Source organism: Chroicocephalus ridibundus, chromosome 6, assembly GCF_963924245.1.
Source record: "Chroicocephalus ridibundus chromosome 6, bChrRid1.1, whole genome shotgun sequence".
Lineage (NCBI taxonomy): Eukaryota > Metazoa > Chordata > Aves > Charadriiformes > Laridae > Chroicocephalus > Chroicocephalus ridibundus.
In genome coordinates, this window is record NC_086289.1 from 22,510,576 (window position 1) to 22,529,655 (window position 19,080).

The 19,080-nt window shown below is 42.3% G+C and overlaps 1 protein-coding gene across 6 annotated transcripts in view; it reads right to left on the reverse strand.

Annotated features, from left to right (window-relative positions):
- GBF1 (golgi brefeldin A resistant guanine nucleotide exchange factor 1) overlaps positions 1 to 16,108 on the reverse strand; it is a 108,527-nt gene extending 92,419 nt beyond the window's left edge. For 4 of the 6 annotated variants that reach the window (XM_063338556.1, XM_063338555.1, XM_063338554.1 and 1 more), the window contains exons 1-3: positions 15,850 to 16,107; positions 10,088 to 10,193; positions 8,710 to 8,776 (exon numbers count right to left, since the gene is read on the reverse strand). In XM_063338556.1, coding sequence (XP_063194626.1) covers positions 8,710 to 8,776; positions 10,088 to 10,193; positions 15,850 to 15,857 — 181 coding nt within the window. In that variant the 5' untranslated portion in view covers positions 15,858 to 16,107. Of the gene's footprint in view, positions 1 to 8,709; positions 8,777 to 10,087; positions 10,194 to 11,455; positions 11,477 to 15,849 lie in introns of those variants that run through there. The other 2 variants (XM_063338551.1, XM_063338553.1) reach the window with 2 other exon arrangements.
- Positions 16,109 to 19,080: the final 2,972 nt, after the last annotated feature.

Consider the following 19,080-nt stretch of genomic DNA (forward strand, 5'->3'; position numbering starts at 1 on the left):
AAGCATTAATCAAGTGCACCCCTTGAGTACTACAATTGTGTAACTGTGATTACAGTGCAAAATACATTGGCATAAACTGTCATGAAAACAGTTCCTATTCATTTTGACAGGATAGCTAAAGCCATTATCAACCCAAACTTCAATTCTATTGCATATACGTGCAAGCTCTCACCTAACACATTTTACTTTTGCATTTCTACCCATCTCACATCATCTTTTTTTTTGTCATAACATCACGCCCTGCTCCTCAACTGTCATGTAACTATATGCCTCCTCTTTCTTTCACAACATGCTTGATTACAAAAGTAGTTTGAACTGACAAGTTTTAACTTCACAATTGCACCATGCAAAGACCATGGACACATTCACTTCATGAAGTTCAAGTGATAAGGAGTCTATGTCTCCCCATGCCCTTAAACTAAAGAAGAAATGCCCAAATATAATGAGGAGTTCAAATCAAGAGCAGGCTGCTTTAACACTCCCAAAGGCATTTCCAAGTCACATGGATACAGTAAATCATGCAATACTAATGTAGATCTATCAGTTTTCCACAATAACTGTGACTAGTTGATAATCGTTCCTTCTCAAGATGGGTTTTATTTCATGCAATTTTGTGATGACATGTACTGATTTGATTAACTGTCCCTAGATTTACATACATTTAACTCACTCACAATTTAGCCTTCCTCACTCTGTTAAAGAATTCACAGAAAGTATCTGTTGATACCACCAACACTGGAATGAACGCACTTCAAACTCATCCATGACATGACATTTCCAACACTCACCTCAGACCCCGACATATCACAAGACCTCAGACTGTACCTTTAAGCCACTGTATTACAGGCAATACATGCCAAACTTTCTTTTCTGTGTAGCTTTCAGAGGTGCTGTAAAGCAAGTTAAAATCATGTCATCTAAAAGATGACAAGATTTTTCATAGGGCTACACGCAGCTGTGAGTTTTATAGCTCTTCCCCAGACAGATTTGCTATCATGTACAATTTTCTAAAGGCAAATTACAGAAGCAAGATTTTGACTATCCATCTGAAATTTTTTAAAGAATTTTCAATGAGGAGTTCCATAACATGTCGGAAGATTTATTTTTTTCCCCGATTGCAAAAAAACCCCTTCAGCAATAATCTATTCCACAACACTCAGACAGCAGACAAGCTAGGTACAGTTACCCTATAAAGGAAAAACTCTTGCAAGTTTACCCCAAACAAGCAAGTCACCAACTGCACATCTTTCACTATTACTGTTCCCTAAGCAATCAGCATCTTGTTTTAATAACAATGTTCTCCATTACTCTGCTACTTTCATACGTACCTTTAAATCCCTCCTGTTGTACCTCTCTTTTTGGCTTTTTATTTCCACACTAATCATCGAGAGAAGCAGCACCTTATCACACATCCCTGCACTATTCCTGAAAAAAGGACATTTTGCCCAATTGAATATTCTTTCAAACCTCTCCTTCAAACTCACATCTTGCTATAAACCGTACCAGGGATCAGCCAACGATGGCGTGTTTGAAGGACAAATGGAGGCAGTCATTAAGAAAAAACACTCGAGTGTTTAACAACTTTGTGTACTTAATGACTTCTCTCTGCTTCCACCCTCTTAAGCTACAAACTCTTTGAGGTGAGGAATGTTTCAGTACGCTTGTTGTGTATGTATGACCAATACTTCTTGGCAGTCCTATTAGATATTATGAAACTATATAAATGTGCACCTGCAGCTTCTGAGACAAGTTATTGCATCTTTGAAGTAAATCACCTTTGAGAGATTGTTTTTAACAGGTTAGATGGCAACACTTTAGCAAGACGACAGTTAAAAGGAAAGGTGACAGAACAGAAGAGCGATATATTTAATAAACTTCTATGTGAATTCAGCAATTTAATGTACACTCTTACTTCCAGAGGGTTTTTACTATAATGCAAATACCTTTAACATTTCTTAATTGGCCACAAATCCTTTAACTAATCTTGACCAAAACAAAGACATCATCATCAAAAAAACCTGGAATAAAACCTTCATGGATGACTTAAGAGAAACCTTAACTTCAGCGCAGCATCTGGTACTGCCTTTCTACCAAATCAAACTGCAATTTATTGCCCTCTAATGTATGTACATTAGGCCATTTCCTTTATGGCTCCACTTCACACAGAAGCAGTAACCGAAGGAAATAATGGAGTGCCCAACAAGTGGGAAAGTAATTGCTCAACAAGCGTGGAACAAGAGAGAGTCAGTTGCACACCGCGCACATGTGGCAGCTCTTCAGAGCTCAGCCCTGCAGTGGTAACAGAAGGCTGGTGTTACAGAACAAGTCCACTGTGGGAACTCTGCCAAGCAACCGCCAGGAGCGCTTGTCCATCTAAATCCTTGGGTCCTTAAGGATTAGGGGTCAGGAAACAATTCCTTCCAACAGCACCACCTCCTGCCTGTACCTGCCAGTCATTAGCCATGCACAGATGGAAGACTGTTAAGCTCCAAGCTCTAGTCTTAAATTGCACCCAAAGAACTGTATTAAAAGGATGCTTAGGTGGTGTTGCAAGCGTGGTGGTAGACTGTAGAAGGCTCAGTTCAGAGAGAAATGCAGAAATACCATCTGTGAAGATCACCTTACTGGGCTCGTTGGTTTTTTTGCTCTAGATATTCCCAGCGTCGCTCTAATTCTTTTGAATTTATTCAGTAAGTTTCTTACTACTCAGAAACACAAAATAGAAGATGGACACAAGAGCTAAAAAGTTATCAAATTAAGGATGCTACACAACCATGGTTTAGCCCTTTCTGCCTGTTCAGTCTTAGACATATGATCTCTCAATTACAAGCTTCCACTTCTCAAGAGTCCCAGTTTCATTCAGTATGCTATGTTGAAGGGCTCAGTGAATAATTCCACAGAATCAATTATAGTTCAGAGTGACCACATCCATACCTGACTCCTCTCACGCTCTGCATAAATGCTGCCCCGCACCCAACAGAAAAGCCTTGGAAAAGGTTATGGTGCTTGCCATGGTGCATTTATAAACTTCATGCATACTAAACGGTTATTCTTCATCAAGCACATTCCTCCTCTTTCTTCCTTTATACAGAAAATAAACTAAATCTTAAGTGAAATTACGACAATTTTACTGTTAGTTTTGGGCTTGAGAAGTTCACATCCCAGGTCGCCCCTTGCAGTTACCATTCTTAGGGCACATTAGTATCTCACTCCAGGAAAATCACTTAGGAAGTAAAGCACAAAATTAGCAACCACCTGGTAAAAGTCTGGTTTATTATTTCTCCAGTAACATCAAAAAATCTATGCCAAAAATATCAATAGAAACCTATTATCTGAGGCAAATTCAAAGACCTCAGCCATAAAACAATCATTTGATGCTACGGTAAGATTAAAAAGAAGATTAATTTCTCTCAAAGAGAGAATTTGGAACTACCTACAGCTTCAAAGCAAAAATACTGCATTGGTGTACATTCTCTGTGCTCTTGGAAGGATGCCTGCATTCATGAAGACTAGGAACTTGCTTTTAAAATGATGGACTTTTACTGCATCACATGAACACGATTAGCAAAAATCAAGTCTGGATTCAGCCTGCCCGCAACGCATCAAATTAGGGTTGTCACCTTAATCTTCATATTTCTTATAGTAAGGTGACAGAAAATATTAAGAGAAATTAACTACCACTTCTGTACACTGTGTCAGGTCATTCAATATGGACTAAAATTGTGTTGCCATCCACTAATTAGAGTGAGGCTGAGTCAAAACTATGGAAGAAACCTTACTCTATCAATTTCCTAACCTTTATTACATGCTTTCCTCTCTTAAAAGTTTTATAAAATGTTAGCCTGAGTTGCTTGGTCTTCCAAAATACCAAGTTAACATGTATGGATACCTGTTATTTAACCAAAAAAAAGTAATTTTTTTTTAAGTTATCACAGGAACAGATATAACCTAGGAGACCAGTGAATCTTCTAGATCTTTTGTATGAAGCTGCTATGCAACAGAAAAAAGCTTAGGTGATTTTTTTTTTAACGTCTGCTCTAGATAACATTGCAAGTCTTCAATGCAAACAAAGGGACAAGTATCACAGCTTACAGTTCATCAGTATTTGTTATTTACTAGTAAGTCCAAGAAGTTCCTGCAGAAATTCAAGACATAAATAATAAATAAAATATGTCATTGCTCTTATCTGCAAAGTGCAAAATAACAAGCATTGCAGCAGTATACGTATTACACATCTATATAATTCCTACACTTCTTAAAAAAATAATATTATTCTTTATGATTTCTTAACTGGAGTAGATCACTATGAACATCTCAGATTCTATTCACTAGCACTGCAATAGCATTGAGAACAGGTCACGCGTTTATATCTACTACTGATTTACCACATCTAAACACTAGATCTTTCAGAAAAAGTTCAGACATTAATCTCAAATCAGGATAAAATTCCTGTGTTGTTTTATACAAATGTCAGGTTTTCCCTAAAAACTGAGTTTCCAGAGCTCAGACATGAGAAAATGAGTGTGCAATCAAATCTACATACCAGAAAACTGATGGCTACAGTAACAAGTATATTAAGTCAGTACACTGGGCAAAGGTTCTCTTACGGTTACAGTCATTTGACCTTTAGCCAGCTCTTAATGCCCCAGCCAACCCTCTAAAGATGGAGATTTGCAGCAGCTTCTTGTCTGAAATAAGCCATGAAAAGATTCTTCTGAACCCACTGTACAAGCATTCATTTAAAATGTCATGAATGTGCATGAAATCAGAGTGCTTCTAACAGCTTACTTTGCAGCTTCTGTTTAAATGCACTAACTCTGAACCACCAGAGGATAAAAGGACTCAAACCTTCCAGTCTGGCACTCATGGACCTAAAATATACACAAGCACCTCTTCACAGGTGTGTTTACCTAGTTTAAACCTTATTTAAATAGACTCTGGATGCACACACTTTCCACAAACACCTGCTTCTCCCACTGCAGTGCTGACTTGTACAAGGCAGTTGTATTCAGTCATTTTCTGTCCTAAAGCCATCCTACACACCAGTAAGCAGTACTTCAGTCACGAAAATCCTGGTTACTGACTCATCCCCCCAGTCAGAGCAGAGCACGTATTCCGCAATGAGGAGAATGACTACAGAAGTAACTGCTCTTACCTCTACATCACACTGTAATGGTCTGAAGACTTCAACAGCCACAGCAAGATTTAAGGGAACACAATCCTCATCAGATCATGGAAAAGCAGGCTTATAATTAATTCCTATTTCCAGCCCTTAGTGGTTACCACCACCTCTCTCTGGTGAGCTCAAGAGCTTTCTAAGTTGGAAACACTCATGAAAGAAAAGATGCTCAGTTATCCCTGGATGTCAAAAAGAAGTTTCCTTTTGTTGATCTAAATCCACAACAAAACTGATGAAATGAACAAATATTTCAACATCCAAACACGTTTTCTAGATAGTCAGCTTACTTTAAAAAGCAGTCAAATGGAAGTTGTGGTGACAGTTACCCTAGATCCAAATTTGTATCAATACTAATGCTTCCATCAGTTTTAAAAAACCTTTGAAGATGGTTTTTTTTGCATGGTTTCAATTTTGCATGTGTGGACAAAGCTTGCTAGTCACTGCTTCCATATGGTTGTAACTCAGGACACAGATTTTTGCTTTTTCTAAGCATTGGAAATACGAGACACCACATCAAACTTAGGGTTATGGTGCTTATCTTAGTACAACAAGCATTCGGCTATCAAATTTATCTTGGCGTTAACTTATGCATCACCCAAGACAACAGAACCTCTATTTTTCATTTCTGTTTTTCAGGCAACTACTATCAATAATAATTAAAATATATGCAGCCCATAAAAGTATAAAAATGGAATAAAATAAACCAAATCTTAGTGGATCGCAGCAGACCTGCTGTTCATTTTCAAATTATTAAACTGCTTTTGTAAATCTACATAAAATTGCCACAGAAAGTAAGTTTCTCTGTCAGAATTTTGAAGAGCAACATTATTCCACACAGTTCAGGTCCAAGGCCCTTAGCTAGGTATGCTGAACATAGAAGTGAAGTTACTCCTGCCACAATTGTGGGATTGTTTGAGCTGAGCGACAGCACCTTCTCTAGATGCTTCCCTCAAGAGCCATGATGTTACAGTGGGATGGGATACCACTGCTTAGTTGCAAGCAAGCATTCACTATTTTGGTAATTGAACAAAACACATGATGTAATTCAGTTACTCTTGAGGAGCAATACTTTGCAATGAGAATCTTTAGCTGCTGGAGGCATACGGTGCATCTTTATACCCTCGACCAGGGTATTCCAGCATCACAGTCACGACAGAGTTAATACCCACTAGCTCAGAGGAGAACAAAAGGTACTCCACTGCAACATGCCTAACATTTACATTGCCTCTCTTTGCTCATTAAACAGGTTTTGGTTAAATAATGAACAAACTGTATTACAGACTCCGATGAGAATTCCAAAATTATAAATCAACTGGTAAAGCCCAGAGGAGAATGAAGGGAGTGGGAGGGAAGGAAGGATAATATTGACTAATATAAAGGGCGCAGCTTGACAGTGGATATTCCTGCCACACCTGATCAAACATGCTCCATGGGGGAGGGGAAGGGAGGGCGAGAGCAAGAGGGGAGATGGGACAAGGCAGCCTGAAATTTGCATCCGGAACAGATTAAAATGGGTTCTTGGGGGATTGAGAAAATACATAATATATATTACTATAAATGCAAAATTGTACTAAAAGCTAACTCAAATGTCAAAGATTACAGCTTGAATAAATTTAAATATAAAAGCAATGCGTTTCCATGAGCTAATGAAAGAGACATGAAAGGAAGGTCTATGCAGAAAAAAAAAATACCCACAAAAAACCCTAAGCTTGGACTTTTCATTGCCTGGAAGATAAGGCAGGAGACTCTATATTGTTCAAAGTATTGCTTGGGAACCACTCCTTGTCTAAAACTGAAAAAAAAAAAATGGAGCATAGCAATGATGTCCTATTTCAAGATACTAGTCTGTAAATAGCAGTCACTGAAGCTGAAATTACCTGTTTAAAAGAACCCCATGCAGTCAAAACAACACACTATCATCACCATATATAAGTAATTACATGATGACTAATACTCACAGGGAGTCTCTGAATCTCTCAGTACGTTAAACTTTGCTTTCTCTAACACAAGCAGATAGTAGCTTGCATTTTTTCCCCAACAAGTCAACAGCACCCTGTATCTAGCTACTCTAGACAAACGGCCAGTCCCTGACATTTACTCATATTGCATTTATTTGAGCATCCTGACATTCCCTGCTCTTGTTGATGAGAAGAGGCATTTGCAATAATAGCAAAGAACTTCAGGAGTCTCATTTTAAAGAAAATTTTATCTCTTAGAAGGGACAGAAGGAAAATTTCCTTCCAAAACACTTTTGGTGACTGTATGCATATCCTACAGAGACAAGTGAGCTTACCAAAAAACCCCACAAATCCAGACTGTCAGGCAGTTTGGGTACAAGTATAACACCTAGAACGAAGATACTATCCAGAAATGCAAGCTGTGCAGGAGTTCCCCAAGATGTCACGACCTGACAGAAGAGCCCTGCTCACAACCAAGGGAAGTTCACCTGGCAAAGAGAAGTAAAGCATTACACTTGCAGCCACAAAAGAGGAAGGAATAAGGGCTTAGAACTGGGATGTGTCCTCAGCACGTCTCATGGAAGTGGCACTTCTAGGGAACCACTTTTTACAGGATTCCAGACTCAGCACTGACACAAGAATGGGCACACTTTGCAATTAGAAATACAAGAAGTCCATCTCAAACTTGAGTGTAGTTCTGAACACTCACTATAATAAAGGGACCAGAAATAAAGCTTACTTTCAAATATTACAATCAGTAAGACAAATCCTAGGAAGAACCAGCAGAATGCCACGTGCAGCTGGGTATTAGCCTCACTTCCAGACTCTCAACATACGCTTAGGCTACACTTAAACAATCACTCATGAAACTACAAAAAGAGAAAATGGGGGGAGGAAGGGCAAAAAGACAGGTTGGGAGAAAAATCGTGGTCAGAATACACATCACAGCCTTGTATTCTGCTTCTGTAATCAGTATACCTTTCCAGTTCCTTTCAGTGTAACCAGTCACAAAGTAAGCTTTCACTTCAAGATTCAAGAGACTCAAATTGAAAGTGAAGTCTGTGCTTCACTTATTACTGATCACAGATGATGAAAACCGAAGAATGTGAGGAGAAAAGAGATAATGGGAGGCTACTTTCTACGCACATTTTTCCCCATCATTCACAGAACAGAAAGCATACACAAAGCACAGAAAGACCATGCATGCTAATATACCAGATTTCATCTATTACTACAAGCTTCAGTATATTGAAGAAACATGTGTATTTATATATAAAAAAATGTGTGTGTGTATACACACACAAATATATATATATATATATATATATATATATATATACACACACACACGTGTGTGTATATATATCTCTCCAGATAGTGGCAAGCAGTGGTATTTGTGTACTAGTTTGTTTATGTTGGTGTTATTTGTCTAAAAGTATATGCATATTTTCTCTTTTCTTGTTATTCAGTATGTGACTGCTGGATAGTAAATAAGAGAAACAAGTGCACTTGTACATTTATTTGCATATACCCTAGTAGGTAACATACCTGATGATTTCTATATAAGCTTACCTGTTATATTATTCAGCACTTCTTTTAAAAGGCTAAAGCTATGCAGCAGGGGATCCCTTTCTTCATCCTATAGGTTATATATAGGAAGGAAGTCATCAATGAGACAAAACATATTCCTGAAGACAAATCTTAATAACAGGTCTGTAAACACCTCACCTTCATATTCACAGAAGTACTGTGGGTTGAGTTTATCACTGTCAGCATATTTACTCCATAAAAATCAAGAGAAGCACTTTTATTTTCCTGCTAGCGCTCTCCAATGTCATGCAGCTCAAATGTCAAAGCATAGGTGCAAGATCGAGCATTCTGGCTTGGTTTTATTGTCCTTAGAAGTATTTCTGATTAGCCTTCTGGTGTTCAATAAATTTCAGAGTAAATCTACCTCATACCATATTGAAATGGCTCATCTGGATTTGCTATAATGTTAATCTATGCAGATTGTAATGGGAGCAGAAATACAATGACATTTGGTGCCATTAAAATAACTTGAAGAAAGAATCACAGTGCAAAATTTATATGAATAGCTGCATCCTTTAGCCTTAGTCTATCTTTACGATATTAAAATAAGGAGAAGCAGCAGTTTCTCCAAGCTGTGTACATCCACAGCCACACCTCCTACTGGGTGGCAGCGAGCACTAACGAAGAAACGCCTGTTAAAGAGAAAAAGGGCCCTGCCCTTTGACAAACTGAAACCACTTGTGCTAGATGACAGCCATCTGCTATTCAGGTGACATTCTGAAGTGCACCACAGATACAGTATGCCAAATGCATACATTTACACTGCGGAAGCCATAAACTGACCCAATGCATTACTAGACTTGGAAACATTGTATTAATGGCTTTTAACAAAAAAAGTCTGAAACTATTAACAGGCTTCAGTCAGGAATACAGCTAGCAGTTAGAAAACAGAGCTAAAAAAAGATACTATGCCATATGAAAAATTAAAAAATACAGCATATATAATGATTTCCCCAATTTTTATTTCATGGCTTTTATGATGAAGACTGTCTTCTCCAAGAGAGTGCAAAAGATATATAAAAACATTGTCTTAAATAAAATAACACCATATATTCAAAATCCCTGACATACCAGGCAATCAAAATCTAAATGAGATGATTCCCATGTGGAATACAATGTGGGGTTGTTGGTTTTTTTTGTTTACAGGGTATACCGGTAGAAGATTTCGAGCGTTGTACCTCTTACAGTTGCTGGCACACAAGAAGCCAAAACTGTTCAGCATGTAACACTCTAGAAAGTTATTCCAACTTTACTTATAAAAGTACTATAACGAGTGCTAAAGAAAACCTGAGGTACTTTTCTAAAACCAGGTGGTTTCTGCCATAGCGTGAACAGGTAGCAACAATTCAAGGTAACTCACCAGATGTGTGTGAGTGCTCCATCGGGCATTACGCTTTATGGCTCCCACCACCGTGTTGATCTCACCTTGTACAATGTAAATGTTCTTATCCACCATCCTGACAGTCCTGAAAATAAAGGTAATTCAAATTAATCTCCAGCCCCTCAGAATCATTCCCTTCCTCAGCTAAAACATCAAGTTGGCCCTTCTCAAGCAGGAGGCCTGCAGAGATGCAAGAAACTCTTTCAGATCTTTGTTCTCTGCATGCAGACAATACAGTTATTTTGTCAAAAGGGAGACAAAAAGAAGATATTTTTCCACAGAGTGAGTTTTCAAGACCATGAGAGCAGACCGTTAGTTATAACAGGGCATCTGTGAAGCAAGAGACAACTTTGTCAAGGCACGTTCCTTGTTTTTTTCCAGTCTATGTAAGTTCACAGAAAGATAAAGTGTTAGGGTACCGGGACAGACATCCATGACAATGCAATAACACACGCATCTCCAGCACTTATGCAAAGTCCTGCAGCTCTGCACAGAACACAAAGCCAATCTTGTACTCTGTTAAATAAGCATCAGTGACTCGAATAAGCTGGCCAAAGCAAAACTCATTGGGACTTTAAACTTTGACAAAATAAAGTAATTTATAACAGATGTTGATTTCACACTTGCTTCATGAAAGAAGCTTTCAAGAAAGCGGGCAAGTAAAAAAGTCATGGCTAAGACCCCACAAAGAAACGAGCAAAACTAGAAACAAAACTGGATGGAACATGGGGAGAAAAAGTGAGAAAGCTAAAGGCAGACATTTACTCTCATGAACCCTGAGGTCTTACAGGGAAAAACTTAAACTGATGTACCCAGAGAGAGAGCCAGAAGAGGGGGAAAAATTTTACAAGCAAGAGATAATTTTACAAGCAAAAGAAACGAAGAGTAGACTACTATAGGATTGTTCTCTCTCTACTAGCTGTAGCCGGGATACAGCCAAGCATAAAGAAATAAGAATGAAGGGGAATGAACAGACATGACTGTTCATAAAGAATAAACAGTACTTATAAAGAGGCAAGAGAGTCAGATGATGCCATGTCTGCAAATGAGAAGGATTTAGTGATTTTAGTGAAATGGTAGCCAAGTAATGAGACTTTTTTCAGAAGATATGAAAGGAAAATGAGGACTCCAGCTTGAAATGACAAGAGGCCATCCATAGGGAAGCAAAAGACTAAAACCAGATGAAACATTGATCATAACACTTCAAATCAGACAAGTTCATTTAAAGGACTCAGCTGAGGAGGGAGGGCAGGGGGTTATAAAACACAGAGAATATGAGAAGGAATTTCGCCCACGTAGCAAAAAAGCAAAGCTGGAAAGAAATGGTTTTGGTGTAGTATTCCAGACCTCAGGAACACCACCACAGAAACTGCAGAACATAAATCCTGGATCTGTCAGGCTTTACATTAATTAACACGTTTGAATTATCAGCAACACTTCAAATATACAAATATCCTCTGAGTGAAAGAGACTAATTTGCTTCAGGACTCTGTAAATAATGGAAAGAAAGCGAAATATTATAAAAAAATGCCTTATCAAGGGACAGCATCAGATTTGTTGTTTAGGTTTTTTTATATGTTTGCAATAGGATTAATAATCTTATGGCAAAACTGTTTCTTACTCTATTAGATTAATTATACATAATGGTATTCCTAAGTGTTACACGATAAGTTAGGGGCAAAGACAAAAGTATTTTATAGTATAGGGACTGCCATGACAGATGAGATAAATTATTAATCTCATTCACTACTGGGTGATTCAGAAAAATAAACAAATAGTTCTAGCAAGTAGTTTGCTTGTGCCCTGGAGAACAAAGGTTTATATCCTCCCTCCACAACTGTATATAACAGAACCACAGATACTCTTCCTACTCACGTGTCTACTGCTTGACAGAAGTTCCCCGTCCTCAATAGTAACTTATTCCATATATTATTTATATGACTGCATTAAAATATTGCATAAAAATACCCTTGATCACATTTTATTCTACTTTTTGATGTCATTTTTGTTTTAGTAGAAGGTACTAATGGGAGATTTTCTCCACCATTTAAAATTCATCACTTATTTATTTCTTCTTTCAGCAATTCCAGTATTTTCCATATTTCTACATAGGTAGTTTCACGAATCAAAATTCTGGTCCAGAAGTACTTTTAGGGAAATACTTTGTACATTCAAATTTGTCAAAACTCAAGTCTTCCCTGTCTTCACGTTAACAAAACAATATTGAGCACGTAGACTTCATAGTGCCAGTCCAGGTATTTAACAAACTGACATGGAAACAAAGGCTCCCCTAACCTATCTGGAAAAGCATGCAAAGGAATTCCAGACGTATGTACCACATGCCTTGCACATACACAGATACTCAATAGTTCTGCCAATATTAAAAGTGATGTCAGAGCTTAAATGCTATTCTGCATACTACTGAATCTGCTTGTAGAAACTCCTCTACTTTTAACCTAAAAGAATCAAGACAGAAAATCTCATTAGACTTAGTCCTTCCTGAATGTAGAAGACTTGCAATGCTTAATTGTTCCCAAACCTGTTGCTATCTCCAAGCAGCAAAACATGAAGAAGACAGACATAAACCTCCCACGCACACCGTTTCCTTTTAACCTGCTGGGAAACAGAATGTGCTGATCCTTTCAAGCAAGGGTGCAAAAAATCCATATTGCTTGGCACAGCTCTCCTGACATGTTAAAATCCTGCAAAACTTAAGGGATTTTTTTGCAATTATATCCTTTCATTGCTAACTATTTGAAAAGACTTGATGAGAATATGCGCTCCTTTCCTCACTGCAGATTCCTTTAGTCATTGAACAAAAAGTCACTTCACACATGCCAAAAAACTTACTGGTCCAATGCAATTGAAATACCCTATCATGCTGGAGACATAAATTCACTCTCAGATCTCTGAACATCACAAATACAGTCCACTTCACCACAAACACCGAGTAAAGACAAGGCAAAAATCCTGCTTTATATTTAAGCTTACAGTTAACTAAGCAATAGCACACACATCTGCCAAAGTAAACCACAGCCAACTATCTTCATTCATGCAAAGGACCTTTGCAACAGTGTGCTGGAGAAGGAAATAGAAATAAATTACAGGGTGGGAGGGGAAGCCAGACAACTATTTTCAGAGAGATGCACCTTACAAGCTAAACCCACCAAAAGCACCATCCATCCCTGTAAAAGTTTACAAGTTTATTTCAAGCAATAAAAATACCTTCTCTAAAATCCACACTTCCCAAAGGCTACTCCTTTTAATCTATCAGATAATTCCAGTATGCATTCCTTCAATTGTATTTTCATCACAAGCAACAACCACTCACACTTTAGAGCTCAGTATAGAAGTACTATATTGAAAGAAGCTTTAAGGTTGAAATTAATGCTCTGAAGCTACAGAGAAAGAGTTACGAGATTTACCAGACCAGCACTGAATGATCAGTTGGGTTTAGGAAAGCACGGTGGTAAATCAAGCAAAACGACTAAATGTTTGTTCAACATACAAAAAAATTGCTAACGTGAATTCAGGCTTAACGTTACAAAGGCATGGTCTGAAGAGTGGGATATTGTATAACTGTTGGTTGGACAGGTTAACAGAACTACTAATGCTGAAGATCATTAAAAAAAGCTGAAGCAACCTCTCTAGTAAAGCCATGGTTCCAACACCTCTTGATATCTTCAGATCAAGACCACATGCCTTTCCTGAAAGCAATCTTTAATCAAACACAAGATAGTGAACTCAGTACAGAAACAAATGGATTAAGTTCTGTGGTCTTGTGTCATGCAGAAGAAACAGGAAAGGTACCTATTAAATTTCAAATGCATTTTAGCTCCTTATCTCTCATTTCTTTCTCATTATATGTTCATACGTTTGCTTCAGTCTGCAGACAAGTCCTCAGATTTCACTCTTGTGCGGAACTTCAACAGGCAGCACAGTGAAATGACAGCTCCAAACCAAGGCAACCCAGCTGCCTAGCCCACCATGAGAAGCAGGGAAGCTGTTAGCATTCACAGCCCCACTGCTAACCAGGCTAGGAACATTATGAGTGGAAAAAGGTAGATACCTCAGCATGTTATAAAAGAACAAAAATCTAATGCTTCTCAAAGCCTTCAGCAATGTTCTATGGACAGTTATTATCACTAGTCTGAGACTCCTGAAATAGTATCAGACATGAAATATTAATACAAAAACAATGACAAGATTTACATCTGCAGATGTTGTTTCACACATGCACTGAACACTCCACTGCTCAACCTTGGAACACACTACCCCAAAACATCACAGTGCATAGGAACCCAAATTTTTCCTGAGTATTACCATAAGAAGTCTCAGGTACACTTTTAGGAAACACTCCCCCACCTGCAGGGAATTGTGAGCAACTCTTCTGGAAACAAGCAAGAGTTAGCAACAGGAGTGACAAAGTCTGGCAGATTTCCATCAAGTCACTTCTTATCACTAACTTTAGCCTTCAGCTATGGTAACCGACTCAAACGCAGTGAAACTACCCCAATAAACAGCAATAATAAAAACCAACATAATCACTACATATGCAAGAAAGGTAGTATTTCAAAGTAGGCTTCCATTGACCTAAATCTGCACTGTTTACGATAATGCATGAATAATCTATATAGTCTCTGACCTAGATTTGGCTACTCGAGTCCTGATACAATACACTGCTACCAAAACAGAACACACAACACCCTTCAGTCCATGAATCACAAAAAATCCCTGCCTAACTCAGAACTAGCTAGGTTACCCAGAAGCCCACCTGACAATGAAATGGCTCCTTTCCTCCCTTCTAAACCACACAGGGAAGGTACATCAATCTCTATCACGAAATTTAACTTGCTTGGGTTTTTTATATAATAACTACTCCACAATAAACACCACAGGCAGTAAAAGATCAAAGAACTCAGAATGTTTCTCTAAAGGCTAGCTCTTAATGCCTAGAAGTAACAGAAGTTTTCATTTGTAAGTTTTCATTTCATTTATCAGCATAGCAAAGAAGCATGCAGTCCAGTGATGCCAGAATTCTGGGCAATTAAGAACACCCTTTAAGAGATAAGAAGCAGTAACATGATAGTGGTGGCACATCAGAAAGGAAGGTGGGCCAGGCTTCTCTGCAAGTGCCCGCTTCTAGTTGCGAGAGCGAGACAGTGCCTAGGAATCAAGAAGAGAGGGCAACTCACATTTATCTGTCAAAACTGCAGCAGAGTGAAAATGAAACCTAACGTAAATATGGAGAGAGGGATTTTCCTTCTTCCAATTACTTCATACCCTTGAAACTGAGAAACACGGTACCGGCTGAACTCGTAACGCACAGCCTAAGCCAGCTCCGACCCCCCCTCCTGCCAACAGCCGACCAGCCGGCTGTATGCTGGGAAAAATCTCGGTTTCCACCGATTTTTAAGGGAGCCAACTTCGCGCCCGGTACGCGAGTGCCTGTGCAGAGTTGGTGCACACCCACCCCCCCTTCCCTCCCCGGGCCCGTCGCTTCGAGCCCTGACCGGGCCCTTTTACGCCTCCGGCCGTTGCCCAGACCCGAGCAGCGCCCCCGGCCCGGCCCGGTTCAGCCACCCCGCGACCCGCTGCGGCCTGCCCCCGGGCTCCCGCCCGCCCCCGGGGCCGCCCCCGCTCCCTCCACGCCCCCCGCCGCCCCCGCACGGTACCCCCCGCCCGCCCGCCCCCCACGTCGCGACAGTATCGCGACAGGCACTCGGCCGCCCGGCACTGACCCCCGCATCCAAAATGGCGGCGCCTGCTCCCCGCGGCGGTGGCCGCTTCACATATCGGGCGGGCGGGCGGCGCCGCGAGCGGGAGGGCTCGGCCCTCCCTCTGTCCGCCCTTCCCTCCCCGCCCTCCCTCCCTCCCTGCCGGCGGCGGCGTTGACAGCGCGGCCACCGAGCGCGAGGGTCCTGCCGGGCCGGGGCCGGGGAAACCGGCTCCGCACCGCTCTCACTGACGTGGAAACAGGCGCACCGTAACCCGCTGCCTGGTTACTGCGCCGACGGACAGCCCAGAGAGCCAACCCGCGCACGGTAAGGCTGGCAGCCCACTAAAACGCCCAATGGAATCGCGTTCTGAAACCGGAGGGGGCGGACCCGACAGTGACAAGCGGTGGAGAGCCAGTGAGAGGAGAGAGGGTAGAACTAGCAGCGCTACTGGCCAATCGCGAAGGAGCCCTGAGGTGGCGGGGCGCGGCATCGGCGGAAAGGGGGCAGCAAGGGTGGTTGAGCGGAAGGGCTGCCCTCGCAAAGCATTGTGGCCCGGGCGGGTCGCCCGTGCCGCGGTCCGAGGCCTGTGGGGCCGCCGCCAGCGGGGCCGGGCGGGCCCTGAGTCACCGGGCCGCCGCGGGGCCTGGCCGATCGGCGGTCTGGGGCGTGCGGGTTCTAGCCAGCCCGCCCGGACACCTGGGCAGGGTGAGTGACGGGCGCGAGGGCCCTCCTGGAGAAGAAGCACAGCGAGCGAAGGGTTGCAGGGGACACGGGGCCTGTGAGGCCACCAGCCACCTGTGAAGCATGTGAAGTTTGGACCAGCCCCCTCTTGTTGTCGAGGTGAAGCAGAGGCAGCAGCAGTGCCTCTCCTCCATGCACCAAGGGTGTCCCAGCTCACTCCTGCGGCCTCTGCCAGCCTCTTCTCTGGGGTTTGTCGGGAGGTGGTGCCCAGTGAGCAGCTCGTTTCCTCCTGGACACCTCCCTGGGTCACAGTTTTGGTGTTCCCATTGCTGGAACAGCTCCCCCAGACCAGGAATCGGGTGGGCAGGCAGGAAAGTTCAAATGGACAAAACACAGCTGTTTATGCATAATGTTGGTGGCATGCAGCTCTTACGAGAGCACACAAAACGGCACCCAGGGGGGCACGCACAGCTTTCCCGTTCTCCACAGTTCAGCTCACCTGGTAACTTTCCTCAAATCTGAATACAACTGATGCTTTGCCCAAGTTGGGCTACAAGTCATGTGCAGTGGCCTCAGTTCATCCAACCTAACTAGCCTGGCAGCCAGGGACCACAATTTTGTTAAACTGCTCCTCAAAGCCAGTTTATTGGCCAACTCTTTGCAGCAAGAGCAATCGCATCTTTGCAACCCTACAGTGTCTAGCACAGTGAATTCTTGGTGCTGGTCCAACCTTCTCAGCCACTTTTTTATGCCCCAGTGTCAATGCAGTGTACTCTAATGGCAGTAATTTGCAGGGGTCGCTCTGCTTGTTTAAGCCTCTGCCTATTGAACTTGGGGCAGAGGACAGAAGGTCCTTGCAGTTACCCAACAGTTTTATAGCACTAGCATCTGCAGCCAGGTCACCCTGGGGATCTGTTGTGGCAGGTGTTAGAGTGGTCAAAGCAGCAGCTACCCCAAAATCTTACACTCTGTCTGTAGGGAAAACACAAGTCAAACTGAAGGTGGAGGAAAGGTGAAAGGGTCAAAAAGTATTCATTCACTGTCCTAATCACAACTTCATGTGCTGCAGCATGGCTGAAGGAGGGAAGTTCTCACCCAAAGGCCCAAGGGAACACGCAACAGGATTCCTCCCTGTCCAGCCAAACTTAAATCTGAGTCTGACTCCAATGCCACCCTAAAAGATGGCCTGGTACTATCGTGTCCCTCCCTTGAGGGCACAACCTCCAGAGAGGGTGTTACGGGATGGGACGCTCTGGAAATGGCAGTCAGCGTATCCTTCCCTCTCCACAAGAATAGCTGCTCGAATATTGCCTGATCAAGAATCAATGTATCTTAGGCTGAAACTGCTGTTATCTCCCAGCTCTGACAGCTGGAGGCCAGGGGACATGCTTCAGCTGGGCTTTACCTGATAAATGTGTAGGAAGTCTTTGGAATTGGAAGTTTAAGCTGTAGGTGCATTAAGCAGCCACATTTATTCCCCAAAAGTGGAACAAGAAACAGCATGTTCCAGTAGCCTAACCATGGGCTCGGAAGCTGAAACATATCACCCCAGCCTCTGCTGCAGCCACGGTACACGCAGTTTTTAGCTTGAGTTCCTCAGCTATAAAACAGGCGGTCAAATACTCACCTAGGGTAGAGAGATTGCAAAAGCCACCTGAGCAATGAGTGAAGGTTTGCAGAACAAGCAGATTAGTTGCTAGTGCTTTCTCCTTCCCTTCTGCCCTGCTTCAGCAGCCATTAAAGCCCCCGTGGTATCTGCCAGCCATTTGGAAATTCACAGGAGCCTGTCATTGCTCACCCGCTCCCTGCTCAGGGAAGAGGATTTCGGGTGCTGGCTTGGCCATCACGCACATCGCAGCTCAGTCCAGGTCAGCCAAGCTTGCCTGCCTGCCCAGGGAAGGGGCTGGAGCCCTCTCCCTGCCTTCCTGCCCCTTCCAGTGCCAGCTGCACAGCTCAGGCTCCCACCAGGTCTGACCTGGTGAATCGGACCCTGCTAAGGTGTTATTTATGGAAGCCTGTCACGGAGCTTCAAACCGAGCCAGCCAGGAGCCTTCTGCTTCACCCAAATGCATCTTAGTGCATTAATAAAGAGCAAACATTGCAATGTGCTTTGCATTTTTACTTACAATCTAGCACTGCCTTGTCTGGAGAGAAAAACAATACGGTACGGCCCCGCGCTGCCTGGGGAGAAGAGAGTTCACTCTCACACACTACGGCACTGCGTTAGTCAGCCCTCAGACAGCCCAGCACCACCCCGGCTGCACAGAAAATCCTGCTGATGTGACAGTGCAGCACCAACGCCCCCAGCTCAGCAGCAGCGGGGGAACTTGGGTTGCCTGGACCACCTGATCCAGCAGCACTTTGCCAGAGCGGTGCGCAGCTGTGGGCAGATCACGCACGGGCAAGTTGGAGCACTCCGCACCAAAGGATCCAGGTGCAGGGCCAGGACACAGGACAATCCCTTGTGCCTTTATATTCTCAAGATAATGCACTAGTTTTTACACACAGCGTGGTACAATGAAACCAAAGATCAGACGAGCACAGCCTGTGCAACCCCCTCAGATTGCTGTG